The sequence below is a fragment of the Schistocerca cancellata genome, chromosome 12 (assembly GCF_023864275.1).
Source record: "Schistocerca cancellata isolate TAMUIC-IGC-003103 chromosome 12, iqSchCanc2.1, whole genome shotgun sequence".
NCBI classification, from domain to species: domain Eukaryota; kingdom Metazoa; phylum Arthropoda; class Insecta; order Orthoptera; family Acrididae; genus Schistocerca; species Schistocerca cancellata.
This window is the reverse complement of record NC_064637.1, coordinates 126,193,684-126,212,269: the sequence shown is the minus strand read 5'-3', so window position 1 is coordinate 126,212,269 and position 18,586 is coordinate 126,193,684. Positions and strand designations below refer to the sequence as shown.

Sequence of the window (18,586 nt, the reverse complement as noted above, 5' to 3'; positions counted from 1 at the left end):
TCAAAAAACCCACAGTAGTAGTTTCACCTGATCGTAAAAATTTCCTCCCAAATACATCTCACAAACTGACTACAGTGAGAAAATTCAAGAAATTAAAGCCAATACAGAGGCTTACTAATGATCATTCTCCACAGACACAATTGGCAATCGAAACAGGGAACAGGGGAACAGTCAGTGGTACGAGAAGTGCCATCCATTACACACTGAGAGATGCTTTGTGGAGTACTGACATAAATGTAGAATGCAGAACAATGATTTACTACTGAACAGTGTGTGGCACCAGTCATTTGCAATCCACACTTCCCAGTCATGGCACCATTCCAAATGCAGCCATTCATGTTGTGGTGTTAATGGCAGCTTACACATGGGGTGGTAATTCCCCAGTCCAGCTGCTTGTAGTCTCCAACCAGTGGAGTGGGACACCATGGACTGTTGCACAGAGTCAATGGAATGCACAGGTGTGAAAGGGTTACAACATGCTCGGTGCACGATACATCAAACCTTTTTAACGGAGATCGTATGTGATCAACCGAAACCTTGACGGTGGCGTGCACTTGTGTCCCTGTGCAGTCCGACATCGGACTACTGACACACCTCAAGACCTGCAAATCTGAATACTGCACAATTCAAACAGCCAGCTGAACGGAGACCCACAATGAGGCCTCTTTCAAACTCGGTCAGGTGCTGATAACGCTGTCTCACATGAGTATATGGCATCTTCATACCCTTCACAGTGATCAGTCAAAAACATGTGACAGTGCTTACACTCCTTATATATCTTACCAGGATTGATAACAACACTAAAAATAAACAAAACTACTGTACTCTGGAGGACATTCTTGCTATTGTAGAAAACTGCAGCTTTAATCGTATATGTATCAGCCAACGGTGTGTACATGTACAAAGTCAGACCAAAATTCAACCATGTCATCTGGGGGCTCCTCTTTAACAGATAGTGTAAATAGTTTTTTCCAAAAACCTGAGGCATCAGAGTTAAAGCAGCCAGTGGCTTACTCAAACACATTACACTGTGAATAAACATTGCCACAGTGGTAGTGTGGGAGCAATGCTGTCAAGCAATGCTTTTTAACAGTTGTGCTATGTAGAGCATTGTCACATGAATGTGCAGTTTCTGGAAATGCTCCACTTTTAACAGTTTACATCTACATCTGTACTCTGCAAACCACTGAGACATGCATGGGAGAGGATATGTCCCATTGTACTGATTATTATGGTTTCTTTCTATTCCATTCCCATGTGGAGTGCTGGAAGAATGAAGTTTGATGCCTCTGTGCATGCTGTAATTATTCTAATCTTGTCCTCACTATCCGTATGTGAGTGACATGTAGGGGATTGTAGTATATTCCTAAAGTCGTCATTTAAAGCTGGTCCTTGAAACTTTGTTTATGGACTTTCTCAGGATAGTTTACATCTATCTTAAAGAGTCTTCTAGTTCAGTTTCTTCAGTACCTCTGTGACACTATGCCATGGATTAAGCAAACCTGTGAACATTACTGCTGCCCTTCTCTGTGTACATTCAATATCCCCTGTTAGTCCTGTCTGGTATGGGACCCATACACTTGAGCAGTATTCTAGGATGGCTGGCACGAGTGATTTCTAAGCAACCTCATTTGTAGACTGATTGCATTTCTCCAGTATTCTACCAATAAACCCAAGTCTACCACCTATTTTCTCACAACTGACCCTATGTAGTCATTCCATGTTATATCAGAACAAAGTGTTACACCCAGCTATTTCTATGAGTTGGCCAATTCCGATAGTAACTCAGTGATATAACAGTCAAAAGATATCACTTCTTCTTCTTCTTTTTTAAGTACACAGTTTTACATGCCTGAACATTTAAAGCAAGATGCCAATCTTTGCACCACTTTGAAATCTCATCAAGATCTGACTGAATATTTATGCAGCTTCTTTCAGATAGTACTTCCTTATAGATAATCTCATAATCTCTAAAAAGCCTGATGTTACTATTAATATTGTCTGCAAGGCCATTATATACAACATGAACAGCAAGAGTCACAACACATTTCCATGGGGCACACCCGAAGTTACTTCTACATGTGATGATGACTCTCCATCCACGATAACTTGTTGCATCTGTACCACAAAGTCCTCAGTCCACTAACAAATTTCATTTGATATCGCTTTTGACAATAAGCATAGGTGTGGTACTGAATCATATGCTTTTCAGAAATCAAGAAATACTGCATCTAAATCACTGCTTTGATCCAGATCTTTCAGTATGTGAGAGAAAAGTGGAAGTTGGGTTTCAAATTATTGATGTTTTCAGAATCCATACTGGCTGACAATGGAGAGGTTATTCTGTTCAAGATACCTTGTGGTGTTTGAACTCAGAAAATGTTCTAAGATTCTATAGTCAAAAGATGTCAAGTGTATTAGGTGATAGTTTTGTGGATCACTTCCACTACCCTTCTTGCACATGGGTGCAACCTGTGCTTTTTTCCAAGAACTGGGCATGGCTTTTTGCTTGAGGGATCTACGATACATTATAGTTAGAAGAGGGGCTAACTCAGCCACAAATTCAGTATAGATCTGACAGAAATTCCAGTGGGACCTGAAGCTTTGTTCACTTTTAATGGTTTCAGCTGTTTCTCAGTGCCACTGACTCTAATACCTATTTCATTCACCTTTTCAGTGGTGCAAGGATTAAATTGCCATGACTCATCTGGTTTTCCTTTGTAAAGGTACATTTGAAAATGGAGTTAAGCATTTCAGCTTTTGTTTTGCTACCCTCAATTTCAGTTCCTGTCCCTTTCACTAGGGACTGGATGGTTACTTTGGAGTCACTAATAGCGTTTACAAATGACCATAATTTCTTTGATTTTATGAAATGTCATTTGACAACATTCTGCCATGGTAGTCATTGAAGGCATCATGCATTACTCTCTTGACAGCCAAATATGTCTCATTCAGCATCTCTCTATCTTTAGCCCTATGCTTTATTTTATACCTAATTATGCAGTAATCTCTGTTTCTTGAGAAGTTTCTTTACATTGACTGTATACCACAGAGATTCCCTCCCATTATCAACTGTTCTACTGGGTCCTTATCTGTCCAGTGTTTAGTCAACTATTGTTTTAAACTTGAGCCAGAGTTCCTCTGCATGCTCGAGCCCTGTGCTGAAAGTTTCCAGTTTCTCACTGAGATAAGACACTATCGAATTTTTATCTCATTTTTGAACATATATATATTTCTGGTTGTTTTGGTTGTCCTTTGTACTTTGGTAATTGTGGCTGCCACAACCGTGTTATGGTCACTGATACCAGTTATGATGTGGGCATCCTCAAAGAGGTCAGGTCTCTTTGTTGCCAGCAGATCCAATATATTTCCATCATGAGCATTGTTTCCAACTATCTGTTCTAGATAGTTTTCAGAGAAGGCAAATAGTAATGTTTCGCAAGATGTCTTATCATGTGGCACTAACTAAACTTTAATTTTCCCAATTAACTGTTGGATGATTAAAGTCTCAACCGATAGTTACAGTATCATTGGGAAACTTATGTATAAAGTGAACTGAGGTTTTTTTCTGAAGTTTTCATTTACATCAGGAGAGGAGTCTGGTGGGCAGTAGAAGAATCCAATTATTATTTTATCCGTCCCCCAACACTGACTCTTGCCAAATCAGTCTCAAATGCAGCTTCAATTTCTATCTCAATGGATTTGAGTTACTTGTCTACTGTAACAAATACGCTCACCACCATTTCCCATTTGCCTATCCTTTCAATATACACTTAAATTTTCTTCAAATATTTCACTGTTGTCAATTTCAGGTTCAACCAGCTTTCGTATCTCATATTATGTGAGCTTCATTGCTCTTCATGAGCACTACAAACTCTGACACTCTGATGCGAATGTGTCTGCAGTTTATCATTGGGATTGTAATATTGGAAGGCATTTCTTTGACTTTACACTGATACTTCTGGGTTTCCTACAGTTAACTGTTATCTGGATTCAATGAATCTAAAAAATCCTTGTGTGCACCCCACACACAGTCAGCTACATGCGTAGCAGTCTCTGATGTGTAGTGCACACCTGACCCATTTAGGGGAACCCTATAGTTCTCAACCCTATGGCACAAGTCCAGGAAGTCACAGCATAGCTTATCACAGAACCTTCAAAGTCTCTGGTTCGGTCCTTCCATTCGACTCAGAAGCAAAGGATCACAATCAGTTCTGGGGACAATGCTGAAAACTGTGACCTTCGTTGAAACTCCATGCACACAAAGCTGGTCGTCTCAACATTCTCTGCCAATCACCGTAATGACCCAAGAATGACTTCAGAGCCCAGATGGCAGGCATCATTTGTTCCAATGTGCACCACAATCTGCAGTTGGTTGCACCCTGTTGCCTCAATGTCTGCTGGAATAGCCTCTTCAAGATGTTGAATGAGGGCCTCAGGCAAACACACTCAGCATGCCAGGTGTCCTTTCCTCTCTCTTTCTGCCATTTGCTTAAGCATACCACCATTCACCATATGTTTGAACTGCCGGTGATTAACAGACCTGTACCCTTTTGAGTTTGCCTCTTCTTGACGCTGGACAAAACAGGTGTCCCCAAAACAGGCAAAATGAGTCCCATTGCCTCAGTTTCACTTTCAGTGAAAGACAGAACCTCATACTTGTTGGTTAGGGGGATCAGTGCAACACCCTGACTTCTCCCTGGTCCCCATCTACCCTGTACAAGATGCCATGAACAAGTGATGCCATGAACAAGTGATCACAGATCCTGTACTTTCTGCAGAGGAGACAGGATCCACAAGAGAGGATAGTACTTGAGGTACCTCTGGTACGGGTATCACAGGTACACAAGTCTCCAGAGCTCTTCCAATACACCAAATCATAGCAGCTGTCAATTGTTTGACAGTAATCAGGGTGATTTCCTGCTGCTTAAAAACCTACTCATCCCGTGTTTGAGAACAGCATTCCAAGTGCGGCTGCATTTTGGCTGGTGCAATGTATTACAAGGCAGTGAATAAATAACTTTAAATTAATCCTGTTGATTATCTTTTAATCTGTGTTGAGCTTAAAAGTTACTAATTCTCTATAAGAATTGAAGAAAATACACAAAACAAATTTATATTAAGGCAACACAAAATCCTGTTCTAAAAGGTTCCTAAAATGTTTTGTGGTTAATTATAGTTGTTAGCAAACAGGAGAAAAAGGTAAATTTATGAAAAATGCTGATAATGTGCATGGCTACTCCTCTTTAAGGGAAAGCTAGATGCAGTACATAGGAGAAAATATAAAAATGCAGTAAATGAAGCAGGCAAAAAGGAATACAGACGTCTCAAAAATGAGATCGACAGGAAGTGCAAAATGGCTAAGCAGGGATGGCTAGAGGACAAATGTAAGGATGTAGAGGCTTATCTCACTAGGGGTAAGATAGAGACTGCCTACAGGAAAATTAAAGATACCTTTGGAGATATGAGAACCACTTGTATGAACATCAAGAGCTCAGATGGAAACCCAGTTCTAAGCAAAGAAGGGAAAGCAGAAAGGTGGAAGGAGTATATAGAGGGTCTATACAAGGGCGATGTACTTGAGGACAATATTATGGAAATGGATGAGGATGTAGATGGAGATAAAATGGGAGATATGATACTGCGTGAAGAGTTTGACAGAGCACTGAAAGACCTGAGTCAAAACAAGGCCCCCAGAGTAGACAACATTCCATTGGAACTACTGACGGCATTGGGAGAGCCAGTCCTGACAAAACTCTACCATCTGGTGAGCAAGATGTATGAAACAGGCGAAATACCCTCAGACTTCAAGAAGAATATAATAATCCCAATCCCAAAGAAAGCAGGTGTTGACAGATGTGAAAATTACCGAACTATCAATTTAATAAGTCACAGCTGCAAAATACTAACGCAAATTCTTTACAGACGAATGGAAAGACTGGTAGAAGCCGACCTCGGGGAATATCAATTTGGATTCCGTAGAAATGTTGGAACAGGTGAGGCAATACTGACCCCCACGACTTATCTTAGAAGCTAGATTAAGGAAGGGCAAACCTACGTTTCTCACATTTGTAGACTTAGAGAAAGCTTTTGACAATGTTGACTGGAATACTCTCTTTCAAATTCTGAAAGTGGCAGGGATAAAATACAGGGAGTGAAAGGCTATTTACAATTTGTACAGAAACCAGATGGCAGTTATAAGAGTCGAGGGACATGAAAGGGAAGCAGTGGTTGGGAAGGGATTGAGACAGGGTTGTAGTCTCTCCCGATGTTATTCAATCTGTATATTGAGCAAGCAGTGAAGGAAACAAAAGAAAAATTCAGAGTAGGTATTAAAATCCATGGAGAAGAAATAAAAACTTTGAGGTTCGCCGGTGACATTGTAATTCTGTCAGAGACAGCAAAGGACTTGGAAGAGCAGTTGAACGGAATGGATGGTGTCTTGAAAGGAGGATATAAGATGAACATCAACAAAAGCAAAACGAGGATAACGGAATGTAGTCGAATTAAGTCGAGTGATGTCGAGGGAATTAGATTAGGAAATGAGACACTTAAAGTTGTAAAGGAGTTTTGCTATTTGGGGAGCAAAATAACCAATGATGGTCGAAGTAGAGAGGATATAAAATGTAGACTGGCAATGGCAAGGAAAGCGTTTCTGAAGAAGAGCAATTTGTTAACATCGAGTATAGATTTAAGTCTCAGGAAGTCATTTCTGAAAGTATTTGTATGGAGCGTAGCCATGTATGGAAGTGAAACATGGACGATAAATAGTTTGGACAAGAAGAGAATAGAAGCTTTCGAAATGTGGTGCTACAGAAGAATGCTGAAGATTAGATGAGTAGATCACAAAACTAATGAGGAAATATTGAATAGGATTTGGGAGAAGAGACGTTTGTGGCACAACTTGACTAGAAGAAGGGATCGGTTGGTAGGACATGTTATGAGGCATCAAGGGATCACCAATTTAGTATTGGAGGGCAGCGTGGAGGGTAAAAATCATAGAGGGAGACCAAGAGATGACTACACTAAGCAGATTCAGAAGGATGTAGGTTGCAGTAGGTACTGGGAGATGAAGAAGCTTGCACAGGATAGAGTAGCATGGAGAGCTGCATCAAACCAGTCTCAGGACTGAAGACCATAACAACAACAGATGTAACACAATGTATTAATTAGAAAATCTGCTACAATAACTAAAACACAATTGACAATTTTCTACAAATTGCTCATAGATTATGTAAAGGACATTGGTAGCTTCCAAAAATTCTCAAAAATGCACATTTATTTTTGTTGATATACAATGAAATTCCAGAGTGATGTATTCTTTGGCAGAACTGTGAACTGCAAATGCTGAATTGCTATGAAATAAATTATGTGTCCAACACATTCGTATTGGTAACTTACAAAAATATAGTGTCCAAAAAATCTAAAAAAGAACCTGTTTCTCACATTGCTGTACAATGAAATTAGAGAATGATTGTTCTGAACAAAGACAAGCCTACTGTCTCAAAAATTTTAAAAGAGCGCAATTAAATTTAAGCCTATAACTGAAGATAACAGTAAGAGTTTATTGTGGCACTTGATGAAACATTATGCAGAAGCAATGCAAACAGTAAAAATGCAAATCTAGAACTTCAAATCAGACCATGAGTCTTGTATGTCTTGTACACATGGTCTCACACATAGGAAACTTCCAAAGTCGGCGTTTATTTTCACTTAGCTTAAATCTAAAACTTCAAATCAGTACATGATTCTTGTACATCTTGTATGCGTGATCTCACACGAAGGAAACTTCCAAAGTTGGCTTTTATATATAAGTAGACATGTCTACTGCACAGATTTTTCACTTAGCTGATTCTGTGCACACTTCTCAAAATTGCTAAAATGTCAGCACCAACAAAGCATGTCTTCTGCCTGTTGCAGCTAACAATGCTAACAGTATTGGAGGGTACATATTACTAATTTTACTCCCCATTTTTCATGTGAAAACAATGCTGTTACCACGGCTAGATCTTCCATTCTCTAAGTTTTTATATATTTTTAGGTTTCAGATACATATTTTAACGGTTTTTGTGATAATATTTACTATATAAGTGACTTATTGGTGGTTTCTTCATTCACCTCTGCCTTTCTTGTGTTGTGATCCGATATTTGTGAGTGTTTTGTATCGAGTAATGTAACCTATTACCTGTGTTTACATTCCGTGCTGACCAGTTGCAGCTGTAGCGGCGCATCGAAAGCTAAGTACTAATTAATTGTTTGTGTATAGTGGTTTATTTAGGAACTTTAGTAGTCTTCAGCCAGTGTTTTTTTGTGTTTTCTGGTGAAATAATTTCAGAAGAACCTTTTGGGAACTGTTTTCAGCTTCATTACTGTGTCATTGGACGTTTGATTCTCTTTCTGTATTAGTCTTTTGTTATATTCACATTTGTTGTTTATTAATACTGTTAATAATGGTAGTTACTTCCCTTGTAGAGTAAGTTTGTGATTATTGTAGTCAGGTTTTTTACATCTTCTTATTGTAGTAGCAGAACTTAGAAAAAGTAAAATTTTACCATGAGTGAGAAGTGTGGGCTTTGCCGTAGGTTCGTGAGCAGTGGATTGCAGTGTGAAACTAGTTCGAAGTATTTTCACTGGGGGGAATGCAATGGGGAAGCCAGTGGGCATTCTGGTGAGATCCTCTCCTGGAACTGCAGGTTATGTAGCAAGAGTAAGTTGATAGAGGAGCAGGAGCATAAGATCTGTGCCCTTCAGGTGCAGTTGAAAAACTCACAGTAGGAGTTAGATAGGATGAGGAGGGAGAAGGGGTTTGGGGAATGGGAGCTGGCTGTTGGCAAGAGATCTGCTAGGAGAAGAAGATTTTGAGATACTTTTAACTATTGGTGTTTACAATAGATGTGACCAACTGTCAAGAGTCTAGTGGAGAGGAATCTCTAGTAACTGTAGATGCAGGAAGAATGCAGCAAACCTCAGTAGTTACAGTGGCTAGAACAGTTGCAAAGTTGAAGAGGAAGAAGAAGGTTCTGTAGTTCCCATGGCAGAGGTGTAGGCCAGCAGTTGCAGGAAGTGCTGGGGAGTGATTACCAGGTCACCAGCATTGTGAAGCCTAATGCAGGATTGGCTCAGGTGACTGTTAATATAGGGGGGTTATGTAGGGATTTTACCAAAGAGGATCAGGTAGTGATTGTGGGTGGGGCTGGTAAAAGTATTGATAGGGATGGGGAGTATGACATAGATGGTGACCTGGAAAAGATAGCCACTCAGACTGGCAACACGAATGTGCATTTCGTGAAACTGTTTCAGCGTCACGATCGACCTCATATTAAAACAGTCATCAGGCGTAATAACATGAGACTTGGGGGTGTGCTGATGACAGAAAGCATGGGTCACGTTTCAGTGGTGTCGATGGAGTCTATCAGCAGGACGGGTTTCACTAGACATGGCCTGCACCTCAACAGGTATGGGACGGGGAGGTTGGTAAAGCTTATATGTGACAGCATAGGTGGGGTTGGTGGGATCACTCATGGGAAAATTCCTGCAGTAGTGGGTGTTAGAGCTGCAACTTTTTTAGACTGAAGTCAGCTGATAGGTATTCCTGCTTAAGGGAAGTCTCTTTAACAAAGGAACCACTTTTGACAAAGCTTAGGTATCCGAGTAATGAGGGAATTAGTATATTTCATCAAAATATACAAGGTATTAGAGATAAAGTTAGTTAACTGCTTATAGATGTTGACTCTGAAATTATTGGTATATCTGAACACTTCTTAAATAAGGAGATAATTCAGAGGCTTCCTTTACCAGGATACAGGTTGGCTGGCAGCTTTTCGAGGAGCTCTTTGCGGTGTGGGGGAGTAGCCATGTATGTGAAAAATGGCATCCCATTTGAGTCAATTGATGTTTCAAAGTATTGCACTGAAAAGGTGTTTGAATGTTGTGCAGGTGTGGTTAAATTTAATGGAGCTAAACTTCTAACTGTTGTTGTTTATAGATCCCCAGACTCCGATTTCACAACATTTTTGCTAAAGCTAGAGGAGGTTCTTGGTTCACTTTATAGGAAATACAAAAAGTTAGTTATATGTGGTGACTTCAATATTAATTGTATAAGTGATTGTGCAAGGAAGAGGATGCTGGTAGACCTTCTTAATTCATATAATCTTATGCAAACCGTATTCTTTCCAACGAGAGTGCAAGGGAACAGTAGAAAAACCATAGACAACATTTTTGTTCATTCCTCATTACTAGAAGCGCACTCTGTTAGCAAAAAGGTGAATGGACTTTCAGATCATGATGCACAAATTTTAACACTAAAAGATTTTTGTGCTGCAACATGTGTTAAATACAGTCATCAGCTGTTTAGGAAAGCTGATCCAGTTGCTGTAGAGACCTTTGTAAACCTTATCAAGGAACAAGTGTGGCAAGATGTTTATAGCGCTGATACAGTAGACGATAAATATAACGCTTTTCTCAAGACTTTTCTCGTGCTCTTTGAAAGTTGCTTTCCGTTAGAACATTCAAAACAGGGTACTAGCACAAACAGGCAGCCTGGGTGGCTGACTAGAGGGATAAGAATATCTTGTAGAACAAAGTGGCAATTATATCAAAACGTTAGAAACAGTCAAAATCTAAATGCAGCAGCCCATTACAAACAATATTGTAAGGTGCTTAAAAATGTTATTAGGAAGGCAAAAAGTATGTGGTATGCAGATAGAATAGCTAAGTCTCAGGATAAAATTAAAACCATATGGTCAGTCGTAAAGGAAGTGGCTGGTCTGCAGAGACAGGTTGAGGATATAGAATCAGTGCGTAGTGGGAATGTCCGTGTTACTGATAAGTAGCATATATGTACAGTATTTAATAATCACTTTCTGAATATAGCAGGTGAACTAAATAGAAACCTAGTCCCAACAGGGAATCATATAGCGCTCTTAGAAAAAAGTGTTCCGAGACTTTTACCTGAAATGCTCCTCCATGATACTGACAAGAGGGAGATTGAGTTAATAATTAAATCACTAAAGACCAAGAGCTCTCATGGATATGACGGGCTATCTAGCAGAATACTGAAGTATTGTTCTATGTATGTTAGCCCAGTACTTAGCCACATCTGTAACTTTTCCTTTAGGAGTGGTCGGTTTCCTGACCGATTAAAGTACTCGGTAGTGAAGCCACTTTATAAAAAGGGAGGCATTGATAATGTTGACAATTTTCGACCTATTTCTATGCCATCGGTGTTTGCTAAAGTTATCGAGAAGGTTGTATATACAAGGTTACTGGAGCATTTAAATTCACATAATTTGCTGTCAAATGTACAGTTTGGTTTTAGAAATGGTTTAACAACTGAAAATGCTATATTCTCTTTTCTCTGTGAGGTTTTGGATGGATTAAATAAAAGGTTGCGAATGCTAGGTGTTTTCTTTGATTTAACGAAGCCTTTTGACTGTGCTGACCACAAAATATTACTGCAGAAGTTGGACCATTATGGAGTAAGGGGAGCAGCTTACAATTGGTTCGCCTCTTACTTTAAGAACAGAAAGCAGAAGGTAATTCTCCACAATATTGAGAGCGGAAGTGATGATTAGTCCCAATGGGGCACTGTTAAGTGGGGCGTTCCCTAAGGGTCGATGCTGGGGCCACTGCTGTTTCTTATTTATATAAATGATATGCCTTCTAGTATTACAGATGATTCAAAAATATTTCTGTTTGCTGATGACACCAGCTTGGTAGTGAAGGATCTTTTGTGTAATATTGAAACAGTATCAAATAATGTAGTTCATGAAATAAGTTTGTGGCTTGCGGAAAATAATTTGATGCTAAATCACAGTAAGACTCAGTTTTTACAGTTTCTAGCTCACAATTCAACAAGAACCGATATTTTGATCAGACAGAATGGGGATATTATAAGTGAGACGGAACAGTTCAAGTTCCTAGGCGTTCGGATAGATAGTAAGCTGTTGTGGATAGCCCATGTCCAGGATCTTGTTCAGAAATGCTGCTTTATTTACCATTAGAACAGTATCTGAAATAAGTGACACTTCAACACAAAAAGTAGTCTACTTCTCATATTTTCATACGCTTATGTCATATGGTATTATTTTTTGGGGTAATTCTTCTGATTCAAAAAGGGCATTTTTGGCTCAAAAACGGGCTGTTCGAGCTATATGTGGTGTAAGTTCGAGAACCTCTTGTCGACCCCTATTCAATAGTCTGGGAATTCTGACATTGCCCTCACAGTATATATTTTCTTTAATGTCATTTGTTGTTAGCAATATTAGCCTATTCCCAAGAGTTAGTACCTTTTACTCAGTTAATACTAGGCAGAAATCCAATCTGCATGTGGAATGCACTCCCTTGACTCTTGTGCAGAAAGGAGTGCAGTATTCTGCTGCATCCATTTTCAATAAGCTATCACAAGAACTCAAAAATCTTAGCAGTAGCCCAAACTCTTTTAAGTCCAAACTGAAGAGTTTCCTCATGGCTCACTCCTTCTATTACGTCGAGGAGCTCCTGGAAGAGCTAAAAAATTAAGCAAAATCCAGTGTTACATTGTTGATTTTCTTTATTTAAACTTACGACTTGTCACCTAAATATGTTACTTATATTTCATTTTATCTGTTTCTACTATCATGTTATAATTTCATCTATTGACTCGTTCCATGACCATGGAGACTTCTTAATTTGGTCCCACGGAACAATAAATAAATAAATAAATAAAAATTAATGTTAGTAGTTAGCTAGTGATATTGTAAGCTACTAAAACAAAGCAGAGAGATAAAACAAAGTCATACCCAGCTACCTAATAACAACCCCCTCCCCCTCGCCTCCCACATCAATGCTACTTCCACCATTATACAGGGTCCAGCAGAATGAATAGCAGCATCTGAGTCACATAATACGGTGTTTTTGTCATGCCTGCATGAAATAAGTATGCATGCACTGCTCTGTGGAAGGGTGGACACTTGTAATTGAAGTCTTGTAGGGATCAGAGCATTGAGCACTCACCACTGAGGTGTATTTAAAAAATAACACGTCTCCCATCACAGTGCAGTAACTCTTTTGTCATCATTTTGAGTTGAAATGGCATGATAAAATTCTGGATCATTGAATGATTGTACAGTGAGTGCAACAATTGATTAATACTGTATCTAGCAGAAGAAGAAAATTCCAGGGCAATGAAGAACACAGAGGACCACAATAAGAGTGGAGAAGACAAGTCAAGGACTCACCTGAAGGCCTCACCATTCTGCTGCCAGACACACCTTGGTGCCAACAATGCTAGATCATTCCTTGCACTTAAAAAAAAAAGTTGTACATAAACTAAACAAACAAGACAAAGTTGTACGACTAACCTTCACCTGGAACTTTAATTACTGATGGCAGATGATATCCATTTTCATATAGACACTGGTGTAAATAAACAGAGCTACAGGTATTGTGTGCCACATAATCAACATAATCCTCAACGGCTACATGAGAAACCCCTGCACTGTGAATGTGTGACTGTGGCTTTGTTTGGCATCATCAGTCCATATTTTGATAAGGATATTTATGGTCCTACAGTACAGGTTATTAGTGATGATTGGTTAGGTTGAACAATTACATTTGATTCCAACAGGAAGGGGCAACATCTCATATGGCCCATCCATCCATGAATGTCTAGTGGTGTCATTTTCCTGATTTCCCAATTTGGAAACATTCACTGGCCAGCACAATCACTCAATTTGAGTGCCCTGACTTCTTGGGGGGATACTTCAAGAATTGAGTGTGTGCTACCCACCTTAAACGGTGTCTGAATTGAGCAAAAGGAACAGAATGGAATGGAATGGAATCGAATGGAATGGAAAGGCAATCATCTGTATGGTACTCTACTGAAAACCAAGTAAAGGGCATTCTGTCCTTTTTATATACTACTATTCATTCTGCCAGACCCTGTATAAGTACCAAACACATGTGTATTGGAGAGGACTACAATGGGATGAAATGTTGAAAGACAGAGCATTGGAGAAAAGAGAAGATTGGAAGAGGCTTTGTGAATGACCTTTGTAAGTAGAATTCAGGAGTAAGAAGAAGAAAAATTGATTGCTCCCACCCAAATTCCCCCTCTATTCTCAATTCCTACCCTCACCACAGAACAACAACAAACTAACTAAAATCAAAATGCATCCACAAAAAAATATGAAAAAGTCAGTAGAAGAACATGCTACAGGAATTAAACACAATAATTGTACACGTTTTTAAAAACACACTTGTGAGAATGTGAAGTGTATGTGGGGAAGTGTGTATAAAAATTCACAGGCTAAGACATAATGGACTGTACAGGATACCACAGTTCCACAAAGGTACAGGGGCAAAGAAAAAACTATATGAATTTGTAAGTGGAACCAAAAACTTTCAAAACCCAGTATAAAAAGCTGTTTTCAATCAGACGACAGCAAAAACCCTATAATATAGAGACACATTTAGCACTATTTTATCCTGTATCCTTTACACACATATATCAGGAATCAAAATATGTACGACATACTTCTGGGGATACTTTGAAATAAAATTACATCAACCAAGCAAAATTGCTTATATACTGAGAAGATTCTAACGATCAATTATGTGATTAAGATATGGCAGAATATATACACTATAAACTGTATGCTGTGTCATCTGTACCTTGATTCGCTTTCCAAGAAGGGATGCTTCTCCTCGAAGTGTAGGCCTACTGAATGTCTTTGTCGATGAATTAAAAGTTTCTGTGAAGTAAAATCTGTTTGGTCCTTCACATGACCACTTCGTTACTGGTACAGTCAAATTGTTACTGTACACCACACAGCATTTTCCAACAACATTTTCAAAAGGCACTATGCACTCTATAACAAACACACAAAAGGTGAACAGTACACACAAAAAATTCATATGTATCTATATAGAATGTATCTATATAAAAATAGCACACTAATAATAAGATAATAATAAACACTCAAGAAAATTTTTTTCCCAGTACACTGATTTCAACCATTCACATTCCCTACTCCCATTCTTACATGCTTGATCCATTTCATATCTGTTTGCTACATTATGTGTGTGTGTGTGTGTGTGTGTGTGTGTGTATTTAATCAATGTTACTGTGTCAAACAGCACACAACTAATGCTGTGTCCAAACATTATAGGATTGTTTTTCCTGCTCATCTGCATCAACTTATATTTTTCTACCTTTAGAGCAACCTGCCAGTCATCACACAACTAGAAATGTTGTCCAAGTCATTTTGTATTCTCCTAAAATCACTCAACAATGGCAACACCCTCCCGTACACCACAGCATCAATGATAAACATACATAGATTAGGGCTCACTCTTCAGATTATTAGATTTTTTATGTATATAGTGACTAACAGCAGTCCTATCACACTTTCCCAGGGCAGTCGTGACAATACCATCATCTCTGAAGAACACTTGCCATCGAGTTCAATTACTTGATACGTCTAAGAACTACTCACATAGCTGGAAACCGATTCTGTAAGCTCATAGCTCTGCTAGCAGTCTCCTGTGGGGCATCATGTCAACTTCTTTGAAAATCTTAGGAGATGGAATTCCCTCATCGCCCTTCATCCTCCATAGGACGTTGCACGATAAAAGGGTGAGCAGCGTTTCACATGAGTAATGCTTTCTAAAACCATGCTGATTTGTTGACAGCTTTCCCATCCATGGAAATGTATTATATTCAAACTGAGAATATATTCAAAAATTCTGCAGCAAACCAGTGTTAATGATAATTAATTTTGTGAGTCCTTTATTTTACACTTCTTACATACAGTAGTCACCTGCACCTTTTGCAGTCACTGGGACTTTGCACTGGATGAAAGATTTCTGATAAATGCAAGCTGAGTAAGAGGCCAGTGTGGAAGAGTACTTCCAGTAAAATCAAACTGGAGTTCCATCTGTCAGTCCTTCTCCACAACAGGGATGCTCATTTCTATACTCTTCATACAAGTGTCTGTATGAGGGTAGTATGAAGGTATGTTTGTATGATCCTTCTGTGTGAGTGAGTTCTTAACAGCAAAACTTAAATTGGCTTTCCTTTTGTTGTCTCCTTCTGCCACAACAGACTTGATAAGTGACTAGATATATGCTTTCAACCTGCTTAGCAATTTTACGTAGGGCTGTAATTTTCTTGGGTGCTCGGCAAGATATTTTGCTGAGGTACAGTGGTAGTAGTTGTCTACAACCTGCACAAATCTTTTTACAGACGTGTGTATTTCTTCTAAATTTTGCCTATCTTTACCTTTGAACTGAGAGCACAACAATCAGTTTTCTCAACAATTTCTGAACACTGTTATTAAACCACAGCCGGTCTTTTCTTTCCTTAGTCCATTTACTTGGTACATACTTCTCCAGAGCAAGATTTAAGATCTGTTTAAACTTTGTCCATAATTCCTCTGTATCTATCATACTGGAACTAAATGGTGTCTGTTCATTTTCTGAGTGGGATGCTAACAACTGCTTACCTGCTCTTTCTAGCCAAAATACGCTCCTAGTCTTCTTAATGGATTTATTAACTTCAGTAACCCTCATTGGTATGATGACTTTATGACCATTAATCCCTCTCTCTCTACTGTCACTCTCTATACAGTCATGCCTGTTTGAAGCTACAAGGTCTAAAATATTTCCATTGCATGTATACTGTTGAACTAGCTGCTCAATACAGTTTTCGGAAAATCCTGATGTTTTGCCTGTTAATGACTCCATCTGAGATAATACACTATGACCTCATTGTTGAAGAATTCCCAATCCAGTTGCAAATTTCATTTGACATCCTGTGTGATCACGTTTTCATAATAATCACTGGTGTGGTACTCTGTTTGGATTTAAAGAAATATTACACTGAAGAGCCAAACAAACTGGTGAACCAGCCTAATATCATGTAGGGCCCCACGAGCATGCAGAAGTGCCACAACACGACATGGCATGGACTTGACTAATGTCTGAAGTAGTGCCTGAGGGAATGACACCACAGATCCTACAGGGCTGTCCATAAATCTGTAAGAGTATGAGCGGGTGGAGATCTCTTCTCAACACCACATTACAAGGCATCCTAGATATGGTCAATAATGTTCATGTCTGGGGAGTTCGGCGACCAGCGGAAGTGTTTAAACTCAGAAGGACATATGGGGTGTAATATTGTCCTATAAGAATTGCCCAAGTCTGTCATAATGCACAATGAACATGAATGGATGCAGGTGATCAGATAGGATCATTTGCTTACAAAGGTGTCACTTTTCAGAGTCATATCTAGACATGTCAGTGTTCCCATATCACTCCATCTGAACATTCCCCACACCATGATGAAGCCTCCACCAGCTTGAACAGTCCTCTGCTGATGTGTAGGGTCTACGAATTCATGAGGGTGTCTCCATACCCATACACATCCATCCACTTGATACAATTTGAAATGAGACCCATCCGACCAGACAACATGTTTCCAGTCATCAACAGTCCAATGTCAGTGTTGATGGACACAGGCAAGGCATAAAGCTTTGTGTCATGCGGTCATCAAGGGTACATGAGCAGGACTTCGGCTCCAAAAGCCTATATCGATGATTTTTTGTTGAATGGTTCGCATGCTGACACTTGTTGATGGCCCAGCATTGAAATCTGCAGCAATTTGCAGAAGGGTTGCGCTTCTGTCATATTGACCAATTCCCTTCAGTCACCATTGGTCCTGCTCTTGCAGGATCTTTTTCCGGCTGCAGCAATCTTGGAGAACTGATGTTTTACCAGATTCCTGATATTCACAGTACATTCATGAAATGGCCATATAGGAGCATCCCCACTTCATCGCTACCTTGGAGATGCTGTGTCCCACCACTATTGCATCCACTATAGCACCACATTCAAACTCACTTAAATCTTGATAAATTGTCATTGTAGGAGCAGTAACTGATCCAACAACTGCACCAGACACTTATTGTCTTATATAGGTGTTGCCAACTGCAGCGCCATATTCTGCCTGTTTACATATCTCTGTATTTGAAAATGCACGTCTATACCAGTTTCTTTGTCACTTCAGTGTATATCCATCTCATAGCTGGGCTATGGTTTTGAGGATGCCATGTGAAAGATCATGGATTGAATCTTGTATAGCAATGTTTTTGGAATTCGAACCAGTGCAATTCAGGTCTTTCTTTTCAAGCTACCTCATTATGTTTAAATTCAGAATATGTTTAAGATTGCATATCAGATGGATGTCAGAGATAGTGGATGGCAGATTTTGTGGATTACTTCTGCTACCCTTCTCTAGACAAGTGTGGCCTGTGCTTTCTTCCAACCACTGGGCACAATTTTTTGTTGAGAGTTCTACAGCAGATTATGGCTAATATAGGCGAAAACACAGCTACAAATTATATATAAGATCTCACTGTGCTTCCACTGGACTGTCTGACCTAATTCACTCTACATGATTTCATTTGTTTCTCAATGGCAGTGACTGTAATATCTGCATCATTCTTTTTTAATTAGTTTTTCTATGTTTGGATGATGCTGATACTGCAACTGTTGTTCAAAATCATTCCAGTTGCTTAACTGAAACATTATTAAGTCTACACAAAGA

At 39.2% G+C, this 18,586-nt stretch overlaps 1 protein-coding gene across 1 annotated transcript in view; it reads right to left on the bottom strand.

Annotated features, from left to right (window-relative positions):
- LOC126109514 (DNA (cytosine-5)-methyltransferase 1-like) overlaps positions 1–18,586 on the bottom strand; it is a 128,855-nt gene that overhangs the window by 68,296 nt on the left and 41,973 nt on the right. Inside the window, exon 26 of the mRNA XM_049914535.1 lies at positions 14,653–14,849. Coding sequence (XP_049770492.1) covers positions 14,653–14,849 — 197 coding nt within the window. The remainder of the gene's footprint in view (positions 1–14,652; positions 14,850–18,586) is intronic.